The sequence below is a fragment of the Colletotrichum karsti genome, assembly GCF_011947395.1.
Source record: "Colletotrichum karsti strain CkLH20 chromosome Unknown Scaffold8, whole genome shotgun sequence".
Lineage (NCBI taxonomy): Eukaryota > Fungi > Ascomycota > Sordariomycetes > Glomerellales > Glomerellaceae > Colletotrichum > Colletotrichum karsti.
The window spans coordinates 850,778-861,359 of NW_024065908.1; the positions used below are offsets into that span (position 1 = coordinate 850,778).

General features: G+C 56.5%; 4 protein-coding genes across 4 annotated transcripts; 3 read left to right on the plus strand and 1 right to left on the minus strand.

Moving 5' to 3' along the window:
• Nucleotide 1: 1 nt before the first annotated feature.
• Nucleotides 2-1,813, plus strand: CkaCkLH20_03376 (uncharacterized protein; the record flags this gene model as incomplete). The annotated part of the gene is made up of 2 exons (XM_038886095.1): nucleotides 2-1,021; nucleotides 1,100-1,813. The coding sequence occupies 2 exons, from the start codon at nucleotides 2-4 to the stop codon at nucleotides 1,811-1,813; spliced, it is 1,734 nt and encodes a 577-aa protein (XP_038748604.1).
• A 1,242-nt stretch (nucleotides 1,814-3,055) lies between these two features.
• On the plus strand, nucleotides 3,056-4,555 carry CkaCkLH20_03377 (C6 zinc finger domain-containing protein; the record flags this gene model as incomplete). The annotated part of the gene is made up of 1 exon (XM_038886096.1): nucleotides 3,056-4,555. One exon carries the CDS (start codon nucleotides 3,056-3,058, stop codon nucleotides 4,553-4,555), a length of 1,500 nt encoding a protein of 499 aa, XP_038748605.1.
• Nucleotides 4,556-5,724: 1,169 nt separating this feature from the next.
• CkaCkLH20_03378 (para-nitrobenzyl esterase) lies at nucleotides 5,725-7,553 on the minus strand (the record flags this gene model as incomplete). The annotated part of the gene is made up of 4 exons (XM_038886097.1): nucleotides 5,725-6,129; nucleotides 6,186-6,874; nucleotides 6,934-7,170; nucleotides 7,235-7,553. 4 exons carry the CDS (start codon nucleotides 7,551-7,553, stop codon nucleotides 5,725-5,727), a joined length of 1,650 nt encoding a protein of 549 aa, XP_038748606.1.
• Nucleotides 7,554-9,348: 1,795 nt separating this feature from the next.
• CkaCkLH20_03379 (uncharacterized protein) lies at nucleotides 9,349-10,467 on the plus strand (the record flags this gene model as incomplete). The annotated part of the gene is made up of 3 exons (XM_038886098.1): nucleotides 9,349-9,405; nucleotides 9,623-10,117; nucleotides 10,186-10,467. The coding sequence occupies 3 exons, from the start codon at nucleotides 9,349-9,351 to the stop codon at nucleotides 10,465-10,467; spliced, it is 834 nt and encodes a 277-aa protein (XP_038748607.1).
• Between the last annotated feature and the right edge of the window lie 115 nt (nucleotides 10,468-10,582).

The following is a 10,582-nucleotide window of genomic DNA, read 5'->3' on the forward strand; positions in this document are numbered from 1 at the left end:
CATGTCGCCCGTCATCGCCACTATCACGCCTACGACTCTGCTGATTGCAGTTGCCGCGTTGTCTTCTTACACCATATACCTATGGCTTTTGCCGAAGCCAATCCCAGGCATACCGTACAACGAAGAAGCCGGCAGAATTGTCATGGGAGACATCCCATCTCTCCTGGAAAGCCAGAAGCAGGACATCTCTCTTTGGCGATGGGTCGCTTCCCAGTGCGAAAAGCTCCAGTCTCCCATCATCCAGCTGTGGCTGCGCCCCTTCTCACGGCCTCTGGTTATCGTCGCAGACTTTCGCGAGGCGGAAGATATCAGCATGCGACGAGCCAAAGAGTTCGACCGGGCAGACAGCCTGGACTCAATCTTCGGCCCCATCTTCCCGCAGTTCCACATGCTCATGAAGACCGGCGATCCTCTCTACAAAAGGCAGCGAAAATGGTTGCAGGATCTGATGACACCGGCCTTCCTCCACAACGTCGCCGCCGAGCCTATCTACCAGAATGTCCTCAAGGTGGTCGAGCTCTGGGAGCACAAGGCTCGGCTTGCCGAGCAACGCCCTTTCGAAGCCTTTGAAGACATCTATTACGGTGCTCTCGATGCCGTCCTGTCGTTCTCCTTTGGAGGCAGCTTCGCTTACACAGCCGTTCCGGCTCGTCTTGAGATGATCTCATCTCTGCCGGACATCGAGAAACCAACTTCGGCCAACTATCCTGTGATCTTTCCCGAAGAGCCTAGGAATGAGTTTGTCGAGGCCGTCTTGACCTTGGCTGAAAGCGTCGAGGAGGCAAGGAGGGCGGTGTTCCCAAAGATTCGGTCGTGGTATATGCATCGGACATCACGGATCAAAGAGGCTAAAAGAATCCGCGATCAGTTCATAAACCACGAAATCGACGTTGCCGTGAGGAGGCTCGAAGCCGATGAGCCAGTGACCTCGGCCGTAGAGCACATGATACACCGAGAACAGCTTTTCGCCGAGAAAGAAGGAAGGATACCAGCTTACAAGTCCATCGGAATGCACAGCGAGGTATGTAGGCCCATTGCTGTCTCAAGACTGGCATCTATAACCTCATGATTGTTGACTGACTGTTGTCGACGAGAACAGGTCTTCGGTTTTCTCATGGCAGGTCATGAAACCAGCGCCACCACGTTCGGATGGGGCCTGAAGTTCTTGACGGACAACCAGAACGCCCAAAGAAACCTGAGAGGTCAGCTTCACAAGTATCTTTCGACGGTAGTGGCTGAGAAACGCCAACCGACCTGCGAGGAGATCACCAGGACGAGCATCCCGTACCTCGACGCGACATTGGAAGAGATCCTTCGCTGCGCGGGCACAACTTCAGTCACGGATCGCCAAGCTCTTCAGAATACCACCATCCTAGGCCATCACATCCCAAAGGACACAAATGTGGTCATGGTAACCATCGGAGAGAGCATCATGAAGCCCGAGTTCGAGATTCCCGAATCGAAGCGTACAAAGTCCGCCCTGGACGTCGCGAACCGCATCCGCACCTGGAAAGCGTCGCCATATCCCGTCACTGAGTTCCGGCCGGAACGCTGGCTCGTGTCGGCCAAAGACGGAAGTGACGAGACGGTCTTCGATGCCACAGCTGGACCGCAGATGGCGTTTGGCTTGGGACCTAGGGCCTGTTTCGGGCGCCGGCTGGCTTATCTTGAACTGCGCATGTTTACTGCGCTCTTGATCTGGAACTTTGAGTTCTTGCCGTGCCCATCGGAGCTTTCTAGCTATAGTGGCTACGATGGTCTGACGGTCAAACCCAGGCAGTGTTATGTCAGGTTGAGCAAAGCGTCTTTGTGAGGAATCAAGGATTATTCCTCTGGTAGAATTAGATTTGGCCTGTATTTTGACACTTCATCTTTCCGATTTGAATAGAACTTCCATGTAGACTTCGATACTAGATACGTAAATCTCCACTCACGCAATGCAAGAATGATCATTACTTCCTAATAGTATGTTGGAGGCTCGGATAGGGAGCCATGCAACTCTGGTCACAATACTGAGGTATATCCAGCTGTTCCGCCAATATTCTCGGCGAACTCGCTTTCCATAGATTGATCTGAACGTTTCATAACAAAGATCAGAAAATCGGCGAGAACACTCGTTCGGGGTAAAGACTCGACAAAAGATAGTACAGGAACCCACATACCCGGACTCCGAGTCCGAGCCCGAGTCCGAAGCCCGGACCCCACCCCGTGGTTTAAGTCAACATCTCCTCCAAAGTCCGTCATCGCCCAATCTTTCTCTACAGGAAAGGTATGCGATGATACCGGCAGCCAAGAATGGAATCAACTCCTCAAAGCAAGGCTCGCGTGCGACGCAGACGCGCCCTAGCCTGCACTGAATGCCGAAAAAGGAAACTCAGGTGCGATCACGAACGGCCCTGCACCAGCTGCCAGCGCTCCAGGAACAGGGTCTGTACATACCCCGAGCCCTTCGTCGCCGCACAACCGCAAGAATCCAGAGAATCTCAAGTCAGCCCGGTGCCCGCCGCGCTGACGGAGGCCGACTCCGGGCTCACGGCGCTCCCCTCGCGGGCCGGAGTCACCACGGCGCACGCAGAAGCAAGGAGGTCACCGTCGGACACCGGGGTATGGCACTCATCATCGCTCGGCAGCGTCTTGGTCTCGAAAACACCTGTACCGACATGGGGTAGCGAAACTATTGTGGCAGAGTCACCCGCGAACGCAACCGAGAACATTCGAGCTGAATCAAGCCGGGCGTCGCCTACTATCAGCTCCTTAACCGAACTTCCAGCCCCTCCCACCCTATTCCTGGTCAAATTTAGGTACATATCTCCGGGTCACTGGTTATATTCGGCTATTCTGGTATGTATGTCCACCATTCCTCCGACACATCCTTCTTTCTCACAAGCCCCAGAACTTGCCGACTTTGAAATGGCTAGATCGAGAAGTATCCAAGCAAGGTGAATGCTGGAGGGGACTTCAACATTGTAAAGCTCTGATCAGTAGTCTCAAGACACAGAGACTTCTACTACGCCTGCCTGGGCAATATGGCAGGCACTTACCAGACAAAGCCCTGATGGACGAGTTACTTGCTATATACCTTCGCACTTTCGAACACATCTACCGCATCATCCACGTCCCAACATTCCAAAAAGAACAAGAAACATTTCGGGAGCACCCAGACATGCTCCCGTCAGACTTCATCATCAGATTCCAGTTGTGCATGGCACTAGGAGCCTGCATGCACGACGACACATTCTCCCTGCGGCCCTGCGCCCTCCAATGGATCCACGAAGCACAAGAATGGCTCGAGTCGTCAGAGAACCGAAGATCAACCATCGCCGGTATCCAGGTGATGTGTCTTCTGCACTTGTCTCTGCAGGCGACGGAGTCTCTCTACGGCGACCGGGTATGGATCCTCAGCGGGACCCTGCTACGATCCGCGATGTGCCTCGGGCTGCACCGGGACCCGGCCAGGTTGCCGCGCATGTCGATCTACCAAGCCGAGATGCGGCGGCGGCTGTGGACGACGATTTTAGAGCTCGTACTTGATGCGAGTCTCGACTCCGGTCAGCCGTCTCTGCTGTCTTCCGATGATTATGACACCGAGCTGCCGTTGAACGTCGACGATGATCAGATCGGCCCCGACATCGAGACCGTCCCATCTGCCAAGGACATGGGGTTGCTCACGGATACATCTGTTCAGATATCTCTGGGCCGCTCGATTCCGCTTAGGCTGCGGCTTTCGAAGCACTGGAGCAAGATCAAGCCGGAGACTAGCTACGCGGCGATTCTGCAGCTCAGCTCGCAGCTTTCTGCCGCCCGCCGGTCTCTGGACGAGGCTCTCCGCTTGATGTATCCAAAGGTGTCGCAGTTTCAGTATCAATACTGCGATGCAGTGTTCATAAGGTGCATTTTCACTCTGCACCTACCTTATATACCCCTTTCCAGCCCCTTATTCTGCCACTCTCATAAAATATGCACCGAAGCCGCCTTGGAGATGTCCTACATGACGCTTCCCATCTCTCACATCAACGATCCTCTGTTGGAGATCATCCACACAACTTCAGGGATCAAGGACCAGTGCTCGGACTTTACTCGTCTGTCTCTCTGCGGCTCCGGCTCGTTCAGAACAGCTCAACACCTCGCGACGAGCGTCATCGCCACAGAGCTGAATCTCATGGTGGGAAATGATGGTATAAACAGACCGGCCTTCGTGGTTCGTACTGCAGAACTGCACATGCTACTCCGTGCCGGTGTGGAATGGTCTGAGAAGCGTATACGTGCTGGGCAGGATAATGTAAAGGACTACGTTTATTTTGCTGTGAACCTAGCAGAGATCGAGGCCAAGATGAACGGGAAAACCCTAGGAGACGCAATGGAGAAAGGAGGGTTAGAAGCAGTTAATCATGCCGTTGCAGTGTTGACGGAAATGATCGGAGATCAAGCTGTGGCGCAAGACACCGGCTTGTCTTTTGATGTCGACCAGGAGGAGCTGGATGTTATGGGAGCTTTTTGGGGCGACGATTTTCCGGACTTGGGCTGGATAGACTCCGCGTCTCAAAGTCAAATGTGACTTACTTCGTGAAATCCACTATAGTTTGTGCGCGGAACGCGTTTGCAGCCGGCTGAGTGTCCGTGTCTTCGGGACTTGAACGTTGGCCCGGCCATGAAGTCCGAGTCCGAGAATCGACTCCGAACCCAGAGTTTGGAGCTCGTCTATAACAAGAACGATGGCCCGCTTGATTCAACAGACATCTAGCCATCCTATTTGTAGCATTCTCCATCGAGGCAGGGTATCCAGATAACAAGCATGAAACCGACGCAAGGTCTCCAGTCCGGACCCCATGTTCCGGTGGGAAGATATGGCATGTAAGTCGCTTGTTCTCCCGGTCCATACCTAAGGCACCTACACCTTTCTTAAGTTATCTAACTCCTGATGCCCCATAACGTAGGTGGAAAGGTTGGTGGGGAAATATCGGTATGATCCCCTTTCAAAGACAGCGCTGATGAGTAGCTAAGATGCCCCCAGGTGGGCAAAAGCAGAGGGGCATCATCACGTACGGGATAGCTCCCAATCGTCTGAACCCGTTGGCCGGTGCTGCTCATAACGCCATCTTCAACGTCTGGAGGCGGTGCTCTAGCCAATTCTGGTACGTCGCACCGCCCATGGCAGCCGCGTGGTATGTGATGTTCTGGGCTGACCGGAGGTGAGTCGGAAAAGCGTCCTTGATGCCGGTTTCGTGATGGTTGTTTGGCTAATATGTCATGAATACATTAGAAATCGGTATCTCAATTCGAAGGCAGGGAGGGCTTTGGATAATCGATGATGAGGTGATTGGAAGGGTCACGTCCAAAGTTTATCATCCTCTTGCACACAACGTTGTTGTGTACTGAAGACGCGACAATAATATCGGCATCTTCCATGAGCACATCGTTAATGCCATGCTTCACGAAGCTTAAGATACCTCTACGTGTGGTTGTCTCCAATGCCCCCGTACAGGTGTGCAAGAACGCAAGACATAAGATGTTCAAGGGACTTCTGAATTGGTATCTTCTCTCAAATTTGGTCATCTCGTCAGCAGGATATGAATCAATTGGTTTGCGAGATCTCGTGCCTGGCGAGCGGCCAGACTTCATATGCGATTGAAACAACTAGCAGAAACACGTCGACCTCACACCCTTAATTATATACAGAATGATCCCAAAGCGACACACACACACACACACACACACACACATCTCTCAACCAAGCACAGCCTGCAGGATAGGATACAGCGGAGCATACAGCGCACACTTCGCATCGAGCAGCGTGGCGTTGAACGGCGCCGCGGCGGTCGGCGTGCTACCGACGTCGCCCAGGACGACGACGTCATCGGGCCCGGACCCGACGGCCGCCCAGCCCGGGCCGCCCGCGGGGTCCTTGACGAACCGCGCGATGCCGCCCCGGAGGTACTCGTAGACCTCGTACTGCTCGACGGTGTACTTTGTGGTGGCCGGGTTCGTCAGGAGCAGGAAGAGGTCCGAGCCGTGGAAGACGCCCAGGAAGCTCAGCTCGGGGGGCACCATGGTCAGGATGGAGGTGTTGAAGTAGTAGCGCCACGTCGGGATGTCGATCGAGGTGGCCGTTTCCGCGAGGAGAGCGGCCGGCTGCGCGGTCTGGGTCAGTACGGGAGAGGAGATTGTGGAGGGGGGGCTTAACTCACGCATTGGAAGACGTAGTCCGTGTAGATGGCGGCGGCGATGTCGAAGTCCGTAGTCAAGCCGGTGGCGCGGTACGTCGCGACGATCAACTCCCTCGCCGCGGCGGGGACCAGCGTGGCCGGCAGGTACGTGCTGAAGAACAGGTCAAGCGTGATGCGGTCGTTGACGAGCCCGCGGCCCTCTTGCGCGACGGTGCCCATGAGGAGCGGCACCTTGGCGACGTCCCCGCTCTCCCAGCTGTCGACGGGGTCCGGGAGGAAGGTGACGTTGTCGCGCTCCGGCCCCGTCAGGATGCCCGTGGAGCGCTGGGCGTCGATCAGGTCCGCGGCGGGCACGCGCCGCACGCACTCCAGCACGTCGGTCGCGTTGGAGCAGCCGACCTCGGCGGCGATGCCCTGCCACATGGTGCCGTTGGTCGGGTAGCTGGCGGCGGCGAGGCCGTAGGTGCTCTGGCCGCTGAGCATGACGGCGGCGCGGAAGGGGGCGGGAGGGGCATCGTCGCGGCCGTAGGCGCGGAGGAGGTAGTCGACCGAGGTGGCGCCGGCGGAGTGGCCCCAGATGGTGACCTTGTCCGGGTCGCCGCCGAAGGAGGCGATGTTCTCCTGGACCCACTGGAGGGCGAGGCGCTGGTCGTAGAGGCCGAGGTTGCGTTCCGTGATGGGGATCTGGGGGGAGGAGGGGAAGCCGAAGACTGTTTGAGGTGTTAGTGTTTGGTGGGGGGATGTGAGTGAGTGATTTGTGGCGACGGACTGTTGTTTCTGTAGTTGAAGTCGACGGCGACGATGTCCTCGTAGGCCGCGAAGGCGGAGAGGTCCGCCCTGCCGTTTCCGATCTGGAAGGCGCCGCCGGGGATGAAGACGATGACGGCGCGTTTGGCGCGGGGCTTCTTGGCCGGGGCGAAGACGTTGATGGTCAGGCAGTCCTCGCTCTCGGGGGCCGGCGGGTTGTTGTAGAGGGCCTCGGTGACTTCGGGGCGAGTGGCGACGGCTGGATGATTGTCAGTCCAATGTTCAAAGGTATTTCAGGGGACAGATGGAGCATATCATCATACGGTTATCGACGAAGTTTTGGTAGCATGAGGGACCGAACGCCGTGGTGTTGAGCGCGTTCGTCCATGGCGCCGGCGGTTGAGGAAGGGCGAACCGGGCCGGTGGTGCGGCGTAGGGGATGCCGAGGAACTTGTTCACGGCTGAGAGCGCGTTGGGGAGGGATGTGGCTACGCCGTTGATGACTCCGGAGGAGATCGTGGCCGTCGCGGGGCGTGCCGGGCACGCTTTTGCGGATGTCGAGTTGGTGTTTGTGTTGATGGTTGCGTTGGTTGCCGCGGCAGCGACGCCGAGGGGCGCGAGGACTAGGCTCTGGAGTCTCATGGTGTTTACTGTCGCTCAGACCTCGTCGAAATCCTCAAGTGTCTGGTGAGAGTCGTGTGAAGATGGTTGATGGTGATGGAACCACACGAGGGTTTCTTCGTGGCGGGCTCCATGGCTTATAAGTTCTCACGAACATCGAGCTACGAGGGCGAGGGTGATCCATCATCAGCCGTCACCTGCAGGCGCGGGCGACGTGGCGGAGGGACGTGAGGATGTGATGGCGAGGAGATCGACTCCGACTTCGTATTTCTCACCGAGACAACGCCTGCATCGTGAGTATGGGGGCCGCGCGGATTGACCTCCATATGGAGGTCAGCCCCAGCAGTCGCGGCGGTCTCAAGTGGCGTCCTTCGCGGTCTGTGTATGGTTGATAATATTGAATCTGCCCCTGCGGATTCACGCGCTTATCTCGGGAGATCGTCGCCGTGCAGGCCGGGTGTCCATGTGTTCGGCTTCGGGTATCAAGATGTGCGATGCCAAGCAGATTGGCTAGAAGATGGTGTTTAAAATAGGTCTGAGCTGGCCTTAATTTCAATAAACTTCCATGTTTTGAGGCGGTCACCGATTACCTGGGTCGGGGCTGCACGAGAGGAAGCAGGTGGCTGGTGTCTCAGGGCAACCGGGAGAATATTCGGTCAGGAGGATTGAGAGTATTGAGACGGGTATGTCAAGGGTTGTGGAGTAAATGCATGTCTTGCGCGAGCTTCCAAGGTTCTTCTGCGATTCCGACTGGCGAAGTATAGAAATTGTAGATTAGAAGGCCATGGCGAGCCATGGATAAGCATCCCTAAAGGCTTAGCTTGGCTTGTGGTGTAACACAACATAGCTAGCACGTCAATAGTGATGTCTTTCTTAGCCATTGTGTTCTCTGCATGTGCTTGGTGTCAAGTCTCAGTTTGTTTATCAAATCATTGTCTGCATTGATAATTACGAGCCTAACGTACGCGCAAGCCTTCAAAACAAACAAGTTCCCTGACTTTTTCGAGATAATTCATACACTTGCATCGAAACTCATGAGATGGCAATTGACTGACTCCGTTTCCTTACATCTTCTTACAACGGCCCTCAGCTGTCCAACACGTTTGAAGGTGCTGGCTTGCAAGGTTTCCCTCAAGCAAAAGCCATGATTTACGTCCGCCATCCTTACTCCCAGCTCGGTAGTTGACTTTGGCATTCACCGCCCATTGATTTCCATCTGTGCTTCAGCGTCCCTCGTTGCTCATGGTTGGTCACCTCGTAAAGCCAAAATGTCGCCTCACACTCTGTGTTGGGGTTGCAAGGTATCTTAGTGACACCATGCCATGCGCAATTGACGGGAAGCCACGTTGCTGGATCAGTAGCCTTCCGTCCATCTAACCACCTGGCACCTATTGACATAGTTCCACTTCAAAAGGTGCATGTCAAATATGAATTGAGATAAAAAGCAAGACTTTAGAATAGCTTGAAGCAGACAGAGCTGAAAAGGGCAGGCGAGTCGGACTGGTCTGCCCCGCTTCAGGCCGTCTTCGGTGCTTTACGGCGTGGAGCCCCCCCGAGGCCACCCCCTGTCCCCCACTGTCGGCTGCAGGAGCATCCCATCTTTTAGCGCTGCGACCCCACCCTTACAGCGTCGCGCGCAAACAATCCCGCCCGCCCCCCGGGATAGGTACATAATCGCGAGACAAAAAGCCCTCCCCGTCCCGTCCGTCCCCCTCCTGCATTGAGAATAGAGAAATCGTAAGGTCCTCCCCCGTCGTAAAGAGAACGAACTCGTCTTCCCACACGACCTCTCACTTCCACAAAGGACCGTCACAAAATGGGGTCGCAAATCGACTCGCAAGACGAGTTCACGGTGCTCGTCACCGGCTTCGGCGTACGTTCTGATTTTCCCCACTGCCCGCGGTCCCCCCGACTCGAACAACTGCCCCTCACGTCACCTTGTCGGCTTTTGCCCCGCCATGCGACTGCGACGACGACGACATGTCATCGATCGTCAGGCACGCGATCTACCTCAATCGCCATTCCTCGCCCTCCGAAACTCACATATCTCACCTCCTCCTAACCTGTGCTAACGCTTCTTGATCATGTAGCCCTTCAAGGTCCAATACCCCGTGAACCCCTCGTGGGAAATCGCCCACTCGCTGCCCTCCTACCTCCCGCCCCTCCGCGCCAAGAACCCCAAAGACCACCACTCGACGACGACGACGACGACGACGACGACGACGACGACAACCTCGCAATCCCGCCCGCTGCCCCCCGTCCGCATCCTCGTCCACCCGGAAGCCGTCCGCGTAAACTACCAGACCGTCCGCGCCCTCGTCCCCCGGCTCTGGGACCCCGCCGCGCACCCGCGCATCGACGCCGCCGTGCACATCGGCATGGCCGGCCCCCGCCTCTTCTACTCCATCGAGCGCCGCGGCCACCGCGACGGCTACGCCTTCCCGGACGTCGACGGGAACCGGCTCGAGGACGACGAGCGCCGGAAGCTGGAGGGCGAGGACTGGGTCTGGCACGGCTGCCCCGACGAGATCCTCACGCACCTGGACGTGGAGGACGTGTTGGGGCGGTGGAAGTCGCACAGCCCGGTACGTTTTCCGTCCCCTTTGCTTGAAGACACACGGGCTTGAGGAGGCAAACTAATACTGAAGAACAGGACCGTTCCGACCTACGCATATCCGAGGACGCGGGCCACTACCTCTGCGACTTCATCTACTTCTCGAGCCTGGCGCACCTCTGGAAGCAGCACGAGCACCGCAGGGTCGTCTTCCTGCACGTCCCCTCCGACGCCTCCGAGGAGGCCGTCGCCACCGGCACGGAGCTGACGATCCAGCTCATCCGCTCCATCGCCGAGAGCGAGCTCGCGAAGCGCAGGGAGAAGGCCGAGGAGGGTCAGGTTGACGAGACGGATAAGATCGCCGTCGAGCTGCGCGTGTGAGGGCGGGGGGGACGTCTGGCATCACGGAAAGCATCTGGGGGTTGGGTTATTTCAGCGGCATGTTTTTGTCATTTGAGAGTTCTTTTTGGAGGGGAAATATGTTCATTGCGGGAGA